The sequence below is a fragment of the Protobothrops mucrosquamatus genome, unplaced genomic scaffold (assembly GCF_001527695.2).
Source record: "Protobothrops mucrosquamatus isolate PMUCROS unplaced genomic scaffold, P.Mucros_1.0 scaffold46, whole genome shotgun sequence".
Classification (NCBI taxonomy): Eukaryota; Metazoa; Chordata; class Lepidosauria; order Squamata; family Viperidae; genus Protobothrops; species Protobothrops mucrosquamatus.
The window spans coordinates 1,614,333-1,632,290 of NW_015386428.1; the positions used below are offsets into that span (position 1 = coordinate 1,614,333).

Genomic DNA, 17,958 nt, shown 5'->3' on the forward strand with positions numbered 1-17,958 from the left:
CTGTAGAGGTGGATCGTGCGGCGACGAAAGGCAGGCGAGAGCGGGCCGCGCCTCGGCGGTGAGTGGGAGGCCGCGGGCTCTTCTTTCTCATACCCCTAATCTCGGTCTTCCCGAAGTGCGCGGGGACCGGGATTTGGCGTGGTCTTCCGCTGCGCGGCTGGAGGGCGCCAGGGAAGGCCTGGCGCATGGGGGAGGGGCGCCCGGGGAGCTCGTGGACCTTCCCTCCCCCCCCCCGCCAGCGCAGGCCTTCCGAGAGGCCCGGCGCCTCTCCCCCCTCCCCTCCCGCGGGCGGAGAAGATACTCGGGCTGTGGCGCTGCCGGGCGGGAACTCGCCAGGCCTGGCCGGTCGGTGGGAGGGCCTGCCGCGGGCGGGCGGGCGGGCGAGGAAAGGAACCGGCAGCGCGAGTGCAACGTTTCCTGGCTGCGCGCGCGGCCCAAGCCGAGGGCCTCCCGCGTTTGTTCGGAGGGCGTCAGCTAAAATTCGGTTGGCAGCGCCAAAACCGGGCGGACGGTGGCTGCAGCCCAGCTCCTTTGGCTCCAGCCGGCGTGGCCTTCCTTGTGCTGGGCGTCCTAGCCTCGTAACGCGGCTCCGGAGGGGATCGGCCGCTGGTTAGCTCGACCTCCCCAGGTGGCCCCCACGCTGGGCGGGCGCAGCGGCCCCGGAATGCCACAGCTCGGCGCCTTTCGGTAGTCCCGCCGGGGCGGGGAAGAGACGGGCTCGTCTGTTGCGGGAGGCTGTGGGAGAAGAGCGGTTTTATGGCATTTACTATTTATTTCACAGTAATTTAATGAGGGTGAGAAGTTTCCTCTAGGAAATGTCCCGTAAATGGGACTCATCTAGTTAAGGTCCTCTGGGGGCCGCTGGGATACTCGGACTGCCTGGGGAACAGAGTTTGGCATATTTGGAAATCTAGCCCGGGAAAGGCTGGCCGGCCGGCCTAACTCTCGCTGCCTTCTGGCCGCCCTCGGACTCCTCGGGGGCGTCTGCCTGGAGTGGCGGGGCTGCCACGGGGGTTGCTCGTTTTCAAAATGGCTACCAAGTGGGTTTCCTCGGTCTCGACACAAAGAAGCCCGGGGGGGCAGCCACAGGGCCGACAGGCGTCCGAAGCAAGGTCCGGGCACACGGCTGCCATTTCCGTGGAATAATCGGGCATCGGCCCTGACCGTCGTGGGCTCTGCTGGCCTGGTTCCAGGGCGTCTGGTTAGCTGTGGGTTTTCTTGTCTGCTGCAATGCTTAGAGCCCTGAACATTTGAGAGATTAGTGAAATGGGTAGTTACATGAAATGGGCTTGTCCAATGTGTTTTGCATTTATTTTTGTATGGAAAATGGTTCAGTTGTTTACATTCCTGATTTCAAGAAATTCAGTTATAATGGTTTTAATTTTTTATGTTTTTGTATATATTTTCTGGATTATTTAACATCAGTATTACATTTATACTGTTTAGAGCCTAACACAATATTTAGCCTATAAAGCAACATAAGTGATTTTTTAAAAATGTGCATTTCTCTGCATAGCTTATTTCTAAAAGTGATATTTTAGCCATTTTCCTTAAAAATATAAATCATGAAAGGATCCGGAAGAACAGTAATTCTATGGAAGAGAACATTCGTCAGGAGTTCTGAGCTTCAGCTACTGGTTTCACTCACTGTAGTCCAACAGTATGGCTGATACTAACTAGGCTGGTCCAGCAATTGGGCACTGTTTCATTAACAGTTTGAATATCTCTGAAAAATTATGCATGCATTAGCACATATGAACAGATTTTTTTAATTGTTTACTACATAGCTTTTTGCACATGTTCCCAAATACAACCCCCCCCTTTAACTCATAATTCTGACTTTTAAAAAGTATGTTTAAAAGTATTCACAAATCCATTCAAGGCAGGGCAATATGTCATTTTAACTGCATTATGCATGGCAGCAGACCTCAAATCTCCAGATTTCATCAGTAAGGCAAAACTCTGTTGCTTCTTACTTTAGGTCAAGTGCATAGAAGACCCAAATTATACCTCAACTAAATGTAGACTAATTGAATTACTTAAGGAAAAAGTATAAGGTCTAGAGGAAAAAGCAAAGGTTTTAGAGACAACAAAATGAGAAACCCAACTAAAGGAAAAAAAACTGCAACCAAACTGAACACAATAAGGAACAATTAACTACAAGAGAAAATTAGCATTTAGCGATGTGATTTCAATCTTCAAAAAGGGAAAAAAGTGGATCTAGGAAACTACAGACGAATCAGTTTGACATCGGTATCTGGGAAAATCCTGGAAAAGATGTGAACATCTAGAAACAAGCAAAGCTATTAATATAAGTCAATATGGGTTTGTCAAAAACAGATCATGCAGACAAACCTTATTACATTCTTTGACAAAGTGACTAAATTGGTGGATCAGGGAAATACTGTAGGCATAGTTTACTTAGACTCCAGTAAAGCATTTGACAAAGTAGACCTATTTCTTGGTAAGATAGAAAAGTGTGGGATAAACAGAATCACCATCAGATGGATTCATAAGTGGCTGACCAATCACATTCAACGTGTAGTCCTCATGGCACTACGTCTAAATGAAGGGAAGAATGCAGTGGGATACCTCAAGGTTCTGTCTTAGGCCCAGTACACTTCATCATCATAAACAATTTAGATAAGGGGATAGAACAGGAACTCATCAAATTTGCAGATGACACCAAGCTGGGGGGAAATAGCAAATACTTTACAAGATAAGACTCAAGATAGAGAAGGATCTTGACAGACTTTGAACACTGGGGTCTATCCAACAAAATGCAGTTCAGTGGTGTGAAAAATAATAAAAACCAAATGCACAGGCTTAGACGAGGTACCAGGCTCAACATCAATAACAGGGATCTAGGTGGACAATCACTTAAGTATGAGCTATCAGTGTGCTGCAGCTGCTAAAAAGCCAATGCAGTCCTATGTTGCATCAACAGAGGAATAGAATCAAGATTACATGAAGTACCCCGCCCCAGGGCAGCACTCGGGTCTCAAACGTGGGCTTGCTGCTTGTCAATGCAGCTTCCTAACCATGTTCTAACCAGATGAGCCACCATGCTCCTAACAACTTAATATCATACCTTTTTATTCTCATGCAACTAACACTAAAGTCTTCCCTATATTTCACAAGTGAATTTAAGCACATATCCATTTCTTAAGCATACAACCATATAATAGTTTTATGATGCTGCTAGAAATTATTTATTGATTACACATGTAAAAATGTCCTGTGCTTTCTTTTCTCTATTATGTCTGAATTCTGAAATGGGCAGCTATATTCCATAAAGGAATTATAAGATGGAAGTTTTGTGAGTTGCTCAGAACCAAGGAATCTGTCTGAAGAAAAACTGGATCACATTATGTGTGGTAGTTAGATTCTACAAGCAATCCTCGGCTTACAATAATTTGTTTAATGACTATTCAAAGTTAGAATGGCACTAAAAAGTGACTTATGGCCAGGTTTCACACTTATGACCGTTGCAGCATCTCCACAGTCATATGATCAAACTTTGGGTGCGTGGCCACTGCGATGTATTTATGATGATTGCAGCATCCCAGGTCATGTGATCACCATTTGTAACCTCAATGGGGGAAGCCAGATTTGCTTAATGACCTCATGGTTCACTTAATGGATTTGCTTAAAAACCATGGCAAACGTTGTAAAATGGGGCATAACTCATTTAACAACTCTCTTGCTTAACAATGGAACTTTTGGGCTCAGTTGTGGTTGTAGGTTGCGGACTACCTGTGTTGTATTATTTTTATACAGTATAATGTCTTCTGGCTTGCTGACAACTGTTAAAATGAAGGGGATTTGTTCCTCTCGAGCTAAGTGAATTTCTGCATGGAGTTAATTAACCAGAAGGGAAATAAATACCTGCAGCAGATTCATTGGGCAGAAAGATTTCCATTTGGAAGAAGGTAGACAGGTGTGGGTTATTTGAGCTTGCTGTAGTGCTCTGTCTTATCTGAAGCTTCTGAATCACAAGCAAGCAGAATTATGCTTTTAATTTATTTAAAATGAGTAATTTTCAGCATTTGTAAGAATCCTTATTCCAGTCCAAGGAAACTTTGATCTGAATATTACAGGGCTAATTTTTACAGTTTGCAGCTATATAAGTTTTGTTTTAAATTTTATGCAGATACTTCTCTTTCTCAAACATTTTAATTTATAAATCAATATAGTTTCAAATTGACTGCTTTAAAATGATGGCTAACAGTTTCATTATTGATGTAACAAGAAGAAGGATTATTTTTGTTTGTTGACCTGATATTCCAGTTTTAGACATTTTGGTCCACTGTGGTTCTGCATATGCCACTATTGAGTTTTTGCATCTTAAAAAATGGAATTAAAGAAGGTTGCCTTTAAAAATAGAAAATAGAAATGATGAACAATCACTTAAATATAAGCCAGCAGTGTGCTGCAGCTGCCAAAAAAGCCAACACAGTGCTGGGCTGCATTAACAGAGGGATAGAATCAAGATCACGTGAAGTATTAATACCACTTTACAAGGCCTTAGTAAGACCACACTTGGAATACTGCATCCAGTTTTGGTCGCCACGATGTAAAAAAGATGCTGAGACTCTAGAAAGAGTACAGAGAAGAGCAACAAAGATGATTAGGGGACTGGAGGCTAAAACAGATAAGGAACGGTTGCTGGAATTGGGTATGTCTAGTTTAACGAAGAGAAGGACGAGCCCCCTGTACTATCGTCACAAGGTTATAGAGTCCCCGACGGTGTTTCTTCTCCCTCAGTTCGATAAGAGGTTCCACGGACTTCCGTCCTGCTCTTCGTTACCCACCTTTGACTAGTTCCTCTCTTCGTTGAATCTTGATTCCTCAAACTTCCTGACAGTTAGAACAATTAACCAATGGAACAACCTGCCTCCAGAAGCGATGAATGCTCCAACACTGGAAGTTTTTAAGAAGAGACTGGACAGCCATTTGTCTGAAATGGTGTAGGGTTCCTGCCTGAGCAGGGGGTTGGACTCGATGACCTCCAAGGTCCCTTCCAACTTTATTTTTATTATTATTATTATTATTATTATTATTATTATTATTATTATTATTATTATTATTATTATCATCATCATCATCATCATCATCATTATCATCATTATTATTATTATCTGCAGAGAATTGTTTATTTATATTATCATAAAGTGACTTGTGTAGACTTAAAACCGATATGTCCAGTTCGGGACAGTTGTGAGGAAAAGAATGTTCTTTTTCTTTTGCTGTCAACTACAGCAATTTTATTAAAATACAATTCTTTGGTTGAAGTGTAACGGGAAACTTTGACCTAATGCAAGCCATGACATTTATGCTGTATTAAAGGCAAAAAGGGATTGGGCAAGAGAGAAACACCCAACCACATCCGTAGTGACATTTGTGAAACTTTGGGCTGTTGGAAGAAACTATTGTGGCAGAAAGGCAATGAAGGGAAGTAAGGGGCTACTAAAGTTGAGGATTGTTGAAACTTTAAGGTTTAAAGCTTAAAAGAGCAATAGTAATTTTTCAACTTTGTGGGCAGTCCACTTTTCTTTTAAATAAATATTTTTCAGGCTAAGCGTATATAGATTTTTGTGCAACAGCTTTTCCTTTTCATACAAGAGATTGGTGCTGTCTTGCTCCTCACCCAAGGATAAACTCCTGGATCTAAATTCATTTGGATCTCATGCTAAGAAGGTGAAGAAATTTGCATGGATAACTTGTTTACTCATGGAAAAGTTTGTCCTTGTCAACAATTTGTAACTATATAAAGTAATTTTAATGTGTATTAATACTGTGATCATTTAAAAATTCACTTCAATTTCCTTTTTCTTTGATGAGCTATGATATTTTCTAGGAAGATTTTTAAAACACTGCAGGTCTGTCTTCTGCCTCATGCCTGATTAGGAGTGATTTTAAGGTGTACAGGTCTGGGAAAAGAAAGTAAAAAATTCAGTCATCAGTTGATTGAATCACTGTCAACTGCATGTTGTGAAGCAGGCTGCATGTTATCTTAGCTCATTGTTGACAGGATGAGAAGATAAATGGTCCCCTTTCAGGTGTGAGATAATTAAAATATTCCTTAAGGATGAGATGAACAGGTGGTGACTTTTTGTTTTCAAAAGCCCAAGCAGGCTACTGCACTGAGGAGGAGTGGTTGGCTTTTTGCCATGTTGCTGGAGAGGCCCTTTGGGCTTCACTGTGCTGAACAAAAGGTGTTTTCTTTCTGATTAGGGGTAAAAACAACATAAAAATCAACTTTGTATGAAGGTTTGATTTGCAACAATGGCAATTGGAAGGCAAAGCAGATTGCTTCTATTGGCAGAATTCCAAGCCTGGTCTAGAAATTTTGTCTCTGCTTAGTAAAAAAACAAGCAGCTTCACACTATGAAACTGATTACGTGTTATAAAGTAATAATTGATATTACTAATACTAAAATTATAGAAGAATTTACATGGTATACCTAATTTGCATTATAAAAATTCAAAACTAGCCATTGTGTATTCAAAAAGTAAAGTTTGCTGTTGGCACTTCATATATATGATATAGCTGGATTAGTTTAGATCACAAGATTGACAGTTAATGTGTTTTACGTGGCAACTGGCCTGCATTTAAATCATGATGGCAATTGACAACATTTTTTCCTGGAAAGTTTGCATAACTGCTTCAGCAAAAGTCCTCAAATTGGATGTGGTCACATGATGACTGCCTAACAATTGGTGTGATCTACAACTGTAATTCTGGGCTCAATTACGGTCATAAGTCGAAGATTTTTTATATGTAGAATGGAGTAAACAGGGTACAATATATACTTCAATTTTTATTTCCTGTTCTGTTATGTCAAGATACAAAAAGCGAGTGGGATAATTCACTTCTCAGGTTGCAATGTGACCCTTCCAATGTAGGCCAGTTGGCTAAATGTTTTATATCAGCAGTCCCCAACCTTTCAGGCTTGGCGGAGGCGGCAGTAGGGGGCGGGAGAGGAGATGGGTTCTCGCCCACCACTTTCACCGCCCAGTTCCCAATGGACTGCAGCCCAGCACTGGGCCACCGATGGGGGTCGGGGACCCTTGTTTTATACATGCCATTCAAGTTCCTGATAGTGTACTCTGTGCCTCACATGAGGCACAGATGAACAATTCCTTTTAAGTGAACTCAGTGTTCAAGCTAGATAGATTTGTGCCTCAAACCATCTTTCAAGCTATTTCTTTATATTCCTTAAAATATAGCATTTACTATGTGTGCAGTTGGAAATAAGCACTTACCTTTATTTTGCAGAATTGTTTGCTCTTTCAAGTGGAAGGAGAGTGCCAATTGACCTTTGATTTCTGTTCAGCCAGAGTTAATTTCCAGGCAAGGTAAGTTTTCCAACAACTTGTCATTGTTAATACCGAAGAGGCTTTGAATGTTGCATACTTTTCATGCAAAATGGTTAAAAACATGTTTTAAAAGCTCATTGTTTTTCTGTTATATACAGTAATTCTTGGCCCAGTGACTGTTCAAAATGACTGCTGAAAATAATAGACTTATGACCCATGTCCAAAATTAAGGTTGTTGCAGTGCCCAGTCATGTGATCAAAATTCGGGCATATGGCAGCCTGCCTGCACTTACGACTGCAGGGGTGCTGTAATTCCCGCCACTTCACCTCCCCTCCCATGCTATTTTGGCCACCCTGCACTGTGGCATTTGGTGGTAGCTCTGGGACTGGTGCTGAAATAGAGTCCTGGGACTTTCAGAAGTCCCAGCCAGCTACCACTGCCCTTCGGCCTCTACTTCAGCCCCAGCACTGTCACTGCTACTGAGAAATACAAGCTCCACATTAGGGTCAGCTACATCGGTACTATTCTCCAAAGCTGCAGTTGCCCTTGGTGCCCTGTGCTTCACAGGTTCTGTTGTGCCTCACTAACCTTCACCATCCCACATCATTTTCCTGTTGTCTATTTTTTCTAATCATCAAATCCATAGATCAAAATTTCATTCGTTTTTCTGTTTCACACATAAAGTCCGAAAGGGGGTTCCAATCAGCATTAGAATTAATCAGTGTCTTTTCTTTAATCAGAGCTGTCAATTTCACCATCTCGGCCAGCTCCATCAACCTTACCATCCATTCTTCTATTGTGGGAAATGTCAGATCCTTCCATCACTGTACATATAAATGTCTCACTGCTGTTATATAGAAACAAAGTTCCATGAGTTTTTTGCAACTGTTTTAAAAAGTTCATCAGAAGGAGTATCTTTGGTTTCAATTGTATATTGGTCTTCAAGAGTTCTGGATTAATGTATTTCAATCCAATTTTTTTAGCTTTTTTGCACATCCATCCAGCATGATAAAAAGTTCCCTCTTGTTCACATTTCCGACATACATTCAAAGTACCTTTATATACTTTAGACACTTTTTTCAGTAACAAATATTACAGCATTTTATGAAAATTCTGTTTAAGATTATAACACAGTCTGAATTTCAGTCCTTGCATCCACGTATTCTCCCATTGTTCCATTTGAATATCACAACCAAAATTTTTAGCCCATTTTATTATACATTCTTTCATATTCATCTTCTGCATCAAATTTTACTAAAAGTTTATACATGTACGAATTGGGGGACAGTGCAGAGCAAAGATGCAGCCACCCAACTTGCTCAGCAGTATTTATGGCTGCAGGGATGCTCCAATTCATTCCACCTATCTCTGCCCCACCCCTGGCTGTGCCCTTTTGGCTGCCCTGTTCAGTAGCAGTAGACTGCAGCAGCGTGGTAGAGCTGAAGGGTTAACGTTTCACAAGATAGGCTCAAGATTCAGAAAGATCTTGATAGACTTGAACAACCAAATGCAATTCAGTGAGGAGAAAAGTAAGGTTTTACACTTAGCCAAGAAAAACCAAATGCACGTGTAGAATAGGTGGTACCTGGCTCAAGAACAGTAACTGTGAAAGGCATCTAGGAATCCTAGTGGACAACCACTTAAGTATGAGCCAGCAGTCTTAGTACAATACGATATGATACAGTACAGTACAATACAGTACAATCTTAGGCTGCATCAACAGAGGGATAGCTTCAAGATTACATGAAGTGATAATACCACTTTATACTGCTTTGACAAGACCACACTTGGAATAGTGCTTCCAGTTTTGGTCGTCACAATATAAAAAAGATGGTGAGACTCTGGAAAATGCAGAGAAGAGCAACAAAGGTGCTGGAGGTTAAAACATATGAAGAACGGTTGCAGGAACTGGGTATGTCTAGTCTGGTGAAAAGAAGGAATAGGGGCGACATGATAGCAATCTTCTGATATCTAAGGGGCTGCCACAAAGAAGAAAAGGGTCAACCTGTTCTCCAAGGCTTCTGAAAGCAAGACAAGAAATAATGGATGGAAACTTACCAAAGAGAGAATCAACCTAGAATTAAGGAGAAATTTCCTAACAGTGAGAACACTAATCAGTGGAACAGCTTGCCTTCAGAAGTTGTGTGTGCTCTATCACTATTAGGAACCTAGGAAGGAATCCTCTGACTCTGCACATTTTTAAATCCATTGAAAATAAATATACCTGAATGGTCTTTCGTTTTTTCAGTCCTGCTGCTTTCTGCTTCATTCAGAAATGTGATTTGGAAGAAGGTGTATGCGATTTAGGAAATGAGGCTTCCAGAGTACCAGAAGGTTCCTTCTGTTTTCCAAGCCCTGGGGCATACACACATACTCCTGCCCTGCTCCTTACCTGGGACTCTGCTTAACAACCTGTGATTCTCACTTAATCATGGCAACGGGGAGTGCTGGGATTGTTGTCACAAGAGAATCAGTGACATGACAGTTCACTTAATGGTCACTTTGTTCAATGACTGAGATTCCAGTCCCAATTGTGGTCATAAATTAAGAACTACCTGTAGATATACGTACAGATTAATTTATTGTATCTGCTTATAGCTGTAATAAACTGATTTGATTTGAAAACTCACTAGGATCCTCAGTGTAATTATAACACAATTTTACTTTTAAAAAGGTATATTAATGCCTTCCTAATAGGCTGTAATAGTAATTCTTCTTAATTCTGTCATTTTGAGTTTTGTTTTCCAAGAGGTAAAGCTTCAATAATTGAGAGTTTGAACTCTGTCAGGACTATTATTGTAGTATTCACTAAAATACTTTTAATTCATTTGTAATGGTTTAAATAGGACCCAACTTCGCATAGAGGTTAAGACACCAGAATAGAAATCAGAAAACTGAATTCTAGTCCCGCCCTAGCACAAAGACAGCTGGGTGACCTTGGGCCAGTCACTCTCAGCATTGCAAACCATTTCTGAAATCTTCCCAAGAAAATTTCAGGCAGTTGCCAGGAGTCAAGACTGACTTGAAGATAGCAAAAAAGAAACTTTACAGAAGATAAACTCATCCTGACAAATTATTTAGGAATTTAACGAAGATACTGGTATTTCAAACCAGTATCCTGTGACCAGCTGCTTCAAGACAGCTTGAGTTGAAGAGGCATTAAGGTTACAACTTAGAGGCCCCCAGTCATTACCAACTTAACTCAAATGTGTCTTTTTCCTGGAACTCCTTTCTCCAAAAGGAGAAAATCCAGAAAGCATCCCTGAATATCAGCTAGTAGTCAGAAGACATGATGAAAAATCTTTAATTTCCCAACACATGGGCAGATTTAACCATAGTTTCAACTGGAAAACTTGACGATCCTAGACCAAACCCAGTGTTTTTGTTGGAGGATGTTATATAGATGATCTGTTTCCTTTTTCTGCTGTCCAGGGTTGCTGCAGTGTGTTTGTGTTCATCTAAATAGAGTTCTTACACAACAGAATTAAGAACTAGACGAGCACACACTGGTATGAGATGACTTTTAGCAAAGCCATTTTCCTGTAAATGTAATTCTTCAAAGATATTGCAAGTTGACAAGACACTGTAACCAACATATGAAACCCTGAAATACTTGGATAAATTCCTGGTTTATTTTGGCTACAGAAGAAATCCCTTGTGGCTGCTTGATTGTGATATGTATATAACTTGATTTGCTACCACCAATTTTCTTCAGAGTCAACATCTCTTCCTAAGCTCTAGTTCTTTGTTGAGTGTGTAAGAACAGGTTACAGTTTGTCTGTTACAGTTTGTAGTAAGGATTTGGGGAACGGACAAATGTAATTATTTGCTAGACATAAAAAAGTAATGGGCTTGACACTTTGTTAAGAGAATTCTTAAAGCTTGTGTGATCCTACTGTTGTCCTTTACCATTTTCAGAAATTATTCAGTAAACACATTTCCCTTATTACAGAGGGACAGCCATTAATGTTGGTTAAATTTTCTCTGTTGACAGATTAAAGTGAAAGGATTTATAAGAGATGTCAAAAACAAATAAATCAAAATCAGGGTCCCGTTCTTCTCGCTCAAGATCTGGGTCTCGGTCTCGGTCTCGGTCTTTCTCAAAGTCTCGGTCTCGGTCTAGATCAGTTTCACGATCAAGGAAACGAAGGCTCAGGTCAGTATTTTGATGTTGTCTCTGGGGTTGTCAGATTTTTACCAACAAATGCTTCACCTTCAGATCCTCATATGAAAAGAATGTCTACTGTATTACAACTGCATGTCAGAAGTTGTATTTCAATAATTCTATCAAAATGATTCTTGATCGTTCATGAAAAAAAAGCTTCATTAAAACCTGTACTTTCCATGTTGGGAAAGGATTCTTTTGGGAGGTAGTTTTTGGTCACTGGCAAGTATTTGCTTTTCTTGTTCTTTTGTTGTTGAGGAATGCTATAAATTATAAGAAAGCATTTCCTGTTCTGTAAATTGACAGATAAAATGAGGTTGGGTTTTATGGTCAGACCCTTCCCCTGTTCAAGAGCAAAGAGTAGCTGCAGTATGTGCAAATGTTTTAACTGATTTCCCTTCAAAATCTTCAAGTTTTTACTTTTTAAGACCCTGCAAGTAGAAAAGTTTAATACAGATAGAAAACTAGTGATTTCAGTTTCCTGATCTGAATATTGTGGTGTTGCTGGTAACTAGATTCCCAAAAGCAAGAGATAATTTTTATGTGCTTTTCTGATTCCATATTGAAGCTTGGACTCTTATATAAAAAGGAATAGTTGTTCAGATAATCCCAGATAGCTGCTTAGGGATATGCCTTGCCTGTTTATGTGGTTGCTCTGCTTTTCAGAAACCACCTAGTCTCCAAACAGATTTCTTTTTCTTGACTTCCTGTTATATTTAATTAAACGTTTAAATAATTGAAAATATTCTGTGTTTTGTTAGGCTACAGACACAGGTAATTGTTAATAATTAGAAACGCGTGGGAAAGGCAACTGTATCATGCAGTGAAACTGAAGGGCTTTCCTTCCAGAGGGCAAAATCACTAGGAACATCTGTCTAAGGCTGGGAATATGCAGCAATATTCAGAAAAGCAAATGGAAACAGATTCTTTGTGCAAAATGTCTCTGGAAGTGAAAACCTGTTGGAGAAATGTTTGTTTTGTGAATTATTTGATTAAAGAAGCAAAATGGAAAAAGCTGGCATGTACAAATCATTTGGGAAAAATTTAGCAATCTCTCAGAGGTAGGATTCATTTCTTCAGGATAGTGGCTGCGGATCATAATCCTTTGGCAGAGGAAAAAGCTGTAGCAGCTGTTTGCTTTCAGTGACTCGGTTGGGAAAATTGGCTGGATTGTATTTGTGTCTCTCTCTGGAGAGTTTATATTTTCTTCAACTTGACAGTCTGTTTAGTTCATGGTATGAGTCAGTCATTTGCCTCTCTTTTCATTCCCCCAACTTTGTGGAGTGATCTGAGCCCATGTGGTTTTAAATCTTATTGTTGATTTTTTGGATCAAACAAAACCCTCTTTACTGTTGTACAACTTGGGTTGCATTCCATGTTACCGTGTCTTTGAAAATGATTTTTTGTGAACAGCCTCCAGGCAACTGGTCCTCAATAATTGTTAACCTAACCGCTTGGGGACCGGCTCTTGTGTGGGCTGATTAGTTCTTTTAGAACTACCGTTAATTGGCTTGCTTTCACTGCGTGCACTAGGCTGTGTGTCTGTTTCTTCTTTCTTATGTTCCTGAAACTGTTTGCGAATGAGACAGTATCCCAGGTAAGTTGGTCTCTTTCTTATTTTTATCAGGGAGGAAAGTGTATTGTATTGCTAGACAGCAGTGACTTTTTATGTTGACCTACACCCTTATAGCAATGCTGCAAGGTATGTTAGGCTGAGTATATATGTTCCAAAGTCAGGATCTGGATTTTCCTAATCATAGTCTTGGCCTTTGACTTTCTAAGGTGATATTACCTACACTTTTTTTTCAACAAAATCAAACAGACTTGCTCAAAACATTACACATGTTACAAAATATATCTCCGGTGTTATTTGATTTTCCTATATAATCTAACATAGATATCATCTTCTATAACTGTGACTTAAAAGACAGTGGCTTTATAGTAGGTTTCAACTTTTTTTTTACTAGAGTGATGAAGTTCAAACAGTTCTGCTCATTTTTTATATGTGATTTCTCTGTTTTCAGGTTTTAATGTACAGGTTTCATCCAATCCCTGCCAGGTTTGTTCTCAACAGGAGTTTTAGAAGACTGATAGTCTTTTGAGGTAGGCTAGGTCAGGAAAGAGGCACCACAAAAATTACTGGAATTATCCTATAGGTTGTAATAACAAAATCCTGAGACCCTGACAGAGTTACCCTCTGCCTTCTCAAGAGTGAATCAAGACAGGATTATCTTGAGATTCTTTCCCATCCCTTCCTCTTTCCTAGGGCCAAACTCCTTTATTCTTGCATTCTTGCATACTCCTAACAAAGATAAATGCATTGTAGTTGATTTTTAGCAGTATTCCAGTAATTGAGGGGTTGCTACAAAGAAGAGCACCAGAGGGCAGGACAAGAAACAATGATTGGAAATTGATCAAAGAGAGAAGCAACCTGGAATTGAGGAGAAACTTCCTGACAGTGAGGACTTGTCACTTGTCTGAGATGGTATAGGGTCTCCTGCTTGAGCAGGGGGCTGGACTAGAAGACCTCCAAGGTCCCTTCCAGCTCCTATTTCTATTTCTATTCTCAGTATCCGTGTATCTTAGTAATGTTTTTGTAGGAAAATCAAAGCAATGCAATAACCATTTTTTTCTTCTAGCTGGTAAATTCTTAATGTTAGCTTTTTAGTAAAGAGGATTATTTTGAGAAATTCTAGAAAGGGAATCTTTATCCTGTCAAGCAAGAAGGAATAGGTTTTTTGAATTACATTGAAAAGTATTATGTATATTTACCAAATACCTTTTTTCCCCTCAGTTCTAGGTCCCGTTCAAGATCATATTCTCCATCTCATAACAGGGAGAGGAACCATCAACGAATATACCAGAACCGGGATTTTCGAGGTCATAACAGAGGCTATCGGAGACCCTATTACTTCCGTGGAAGGAATAGAGGGTTCTACCCGTGGGGCCAATATAATCGAGGTGGTTATGGAAATTACAGGTCTAATTGGCAAAACTATCGCCAAACATACAGCCCTCGAAGGGGGCGTTCACGTTCTCGGTCACCAAAGAGGAGATCTCCCTCTCCAAGATCCCGAAGTCATTCTCGAAACTCTGACAAATCATCGTCTGATCGTTCAAGAAGGTCTTCATCATCTCGGTCATCTTCTAATCATAGCAGAGCTGGTTCCTCCAAACGTTGGTCGTTAAAGGAAAAGAAGTCTTCTAAGGAGGCTCGAGGGTCCCAAGGTGCTGGGGACAACCAAGGGGATGACTCCAAGGAACAGCCCTTCTCAGGAGGAACTGCCCAGGATGTCAAGTCTTCAGAGGGGTCAAAACCCTGGCAAGATGTGGGAACCTATGGCACCAGCGCAGCCTCAAGGGCCTCTGCCCTGACAGAGTTGAGTCCCAAAGAGCGTAGCCCAGCGCTAAAGAGCCCTCTCCAATCAGTCGTAGTCAGGCGCCGATCGCCCAGGCCAAGCCCACTTCAGAAGCCCAGTCCGACATCTTCCAATCCTTCCCAGCTGGGCTCAGCTCTGCAGAGCGGCAGTTCCTTTCAGGCAGGCTCACATCAGTTTGAGCATGGTTTAGCCAGCCTGAGCCCAACCAGGAAGAGCCCAGTATGCAAAAGCCCCACAACAATCAGCTCCATTTATGGGGCATCTCAGAAGGAGGAAATAGGGGCAGCCTTTTCCAAGAGGCAAGTGGTCTTAATTCATGGAATTGATTAATTGTTCCTGTTTGGGTTGGAAGCTGGGTGCATAGTTTAGCTGCTAAAAATAATGGAGGTTAATGGAATGATTGCCTTTCTTCAAGGTGGCTATAGAATAAATAAGTTGCTCTTGGATACTGCTTGCATGGAATTGGATCCAGACTAAACTTGCTGCTATATGAGATTTAAATCATAATGAAGAGCACTTTATATTATTTTAATAAGCTGTACCTAAACCAGGCTTAGTTTGGATCTCAATCCATTTCATGAAAAAGTAACTAAATTAAATTAGGAGAAATAAAAGAGCTATTTTGGGAAACTATTCCACATCCTGAATGCATATTTTACTTGGGTAATTTTAAAAACAGGTAACCCTCAACTTAGAATTATTAGTTTAGTGGCTGTTCGAAATAACAATGGCAGTGATTTACAACAGATCCTCACATTTCTTATGACTGTTGCAGGATCCCCCATATGGTCACGTGATCAAAATTGATAACTTGGCAACTGGCATGTATCTACCAATGGTTGCAGAGTCCTGGGGGGTGTGTGTGTGTGTGTAAAGGTCATGTGATCATTATTTGGGATAATTATCACTTGGCTTCTGACAAGCAAAGTCAATGGGGGAAAAGCCAGATTTACTTAATAACTGCATGATTTGCAAACAACCATATCAGAAGTTGTAAAATCGGGCAAGACTCACCTAACAATAGAAATTCTGGTCTCAATTGTGGTATAATTATATACCACAATTACTATATTACTAGTCGCATAAATAGCTGGAGGCGTTTTTTGGTTAAAAATTAATTGAATATCAGTAATGTCACATTTCAGATTCAAAGCCTTAAAATTAATATTTACAAATATTTTAAAATAACCTTACATATATTTCATGCATTTTCCAGGATTCTGAAACAATCCAGCATGACTGAGCTTCGGTTTCTGTAGTTTCCCTTGTAAAACTGATTTTAAATTTACCAATTCCCTGTTCTCTCCTCGTGAATGGAGGTTTTATTACACTACGTTTAGCAAAAAGCCAGCTTGATATTGGAATTTGGTTTTTGCCTGAGTGGACTAGCAAATTCTTGAGTTTGGAATGAGTTGGTAATGAAAATTATGAACAGGGGAACCAAGGAAACCTAAAATCCAAGCTTTTTGTGAAACCCAACCTGTGGCATTGTCCAAACTAATTGAAACGGACCAATCTCACCTGTGCTTTAATGCTAGGTAGGCCTAGTAGAAGAAACTTCAGGTTTGTATTTTCTGTGTGGCCAACTGCCTTGGCGACACTAAAGCTTCTGTTTTAGATTAAAACTCAGTTCATGGCTTTATACAATACAAATTATACATTAGAGTGGCTAATGGGGAAACCAAATTATAACTTGATGTTTACTACCACTAATCCTAATGAAAGTTAACCACATTTTCTTTCAGACTTTACAAAGCGAAGAATGAGTAATTGAAAAGAGAAGCGAAAGCTTCTGAATTTGGGAGCAGTGTCGGAGGGAGGGTCCATAATCCCAAGGCTTGTCTAGGTTCAGTGTTATACATTTAATTTAAGGGTTAGCATTCTGAATTTGGGAAACAAAATAAAGATCTAGAAAACATCCCTATATCACCAAAGGGGTATTTATTTTAAATGTAAAAACATGGATTTTTAGCACAAAAATGCATAAGTTTTAGCACTTTCTCGGTTGCTGTTATTTTTAGAATTGGACAGATTTTTAACCATGAATAGAAGGCAGTTCATTAGGATTCTTGTTGAGCTTTCCTGGAGGATTTAAATGCTTAATGTATATCTGAGTGAAAAAGCTTTGTGCTCCATAGGACAAAATCCTGAAGAGAAATGGCATAAAACTCTGGGCAATGCAAATTTAGGAAGAATTAACCTGCCCATTTCCCCCTTTCATTATTGGGGATTGAATGGCAGGGCATAGTTGTCATTTAACTAATTATTGCATGAAGGTATTTTTCTCCTAAATATATAATAACAATAGCTTACTTAAAAAGATTTGATAATAGCAGTAGCACTTAGATGTATATACTGCTCCATAGTGCTTTACAACACTGAGCTGTTCACAGAGCAATTATTTAGAATATAAATTGTGCGATGCAGCTGTATGGCCATTAATTAGGCCACTGCTGTCCAATGGGGAAAATTTTGTGTTCTTTGCAGGAAAAGCTGATTTTTAGACATTGCTGGAATATTATTAGAGCTCCATTAGGGGTTGCTTTCACAGCTATCATTTATTTGTTGCTATGTGGCAACACCAGATTTGGTGATCTAAGGCAGAGTAAAATTTGAATAGACTGATGGCTTATGTTCATAATAAGGGGAATAACAGGAATATATTCCCTTAGTTTACCGTGTTAAAGGTATATTTTAAACTTAGATTTTTCTTTTCTGAGAGTGTTCTAAAATGGCTTAAACTAAATCTAGGATACATGGATACAAGAGTTGTTAAAATTTGCATAACCTAGGAATGTCTTTAGAGCAGGTGGGAGGAGATTGGTCACAATTTAAATAGAAATCTGCAGACATATTATTTTGGATTTTTTTTGGTATTATAAACATTGTAGAAAATAGTTTCCTCAATTTTTAAAACAAGGGAAAGAACTGTATTGAATTTCTGAATGCACATTTTAACAGTGTTGCATCTTTAATCATCCATTATTGCAAATAAGGTAGATTTCAGAACATTGCTAGAATCATAGTTCAGAAGCAGAACCTTTCTGGTATGCTTTCAGAAGCATTTGGCAAGATATTTGAAACAGTGC

General features: G+C 39.9%; 1 protein-coding gene across 1 annotated transcript in view; it reads left to right on the forward strand.

Annotated features, from left to right (window-relative positions):
* THRAP3 (thyroid hormone receptor associated protein 3) overlaps positions 1-17,958 on the forward strand; it is a 31,346-nt gene continuing 13,388 nt past the window's right edge. Inside the window, exons 1-4 of the mRNA XM_029283282.1 lie at positions 1-58; positions 7,283-7,362; positions 11,319-11,480; positions 14,284-15,168. Coding sequence (XP_029139115.1) covers positions 11,344-11,480; positions 14,284-15,168 — 1,022 coding nt within the window. The 5' untranslated portion in view covers positions 1-58; positions 7,283-7,362; positions 11,319-11,343. The remainder of the gene's footprint in view (positions 59-7,282; positions 7,363-11,318; positions 11,481-14,283; positions 15,169-17,958) is intronic.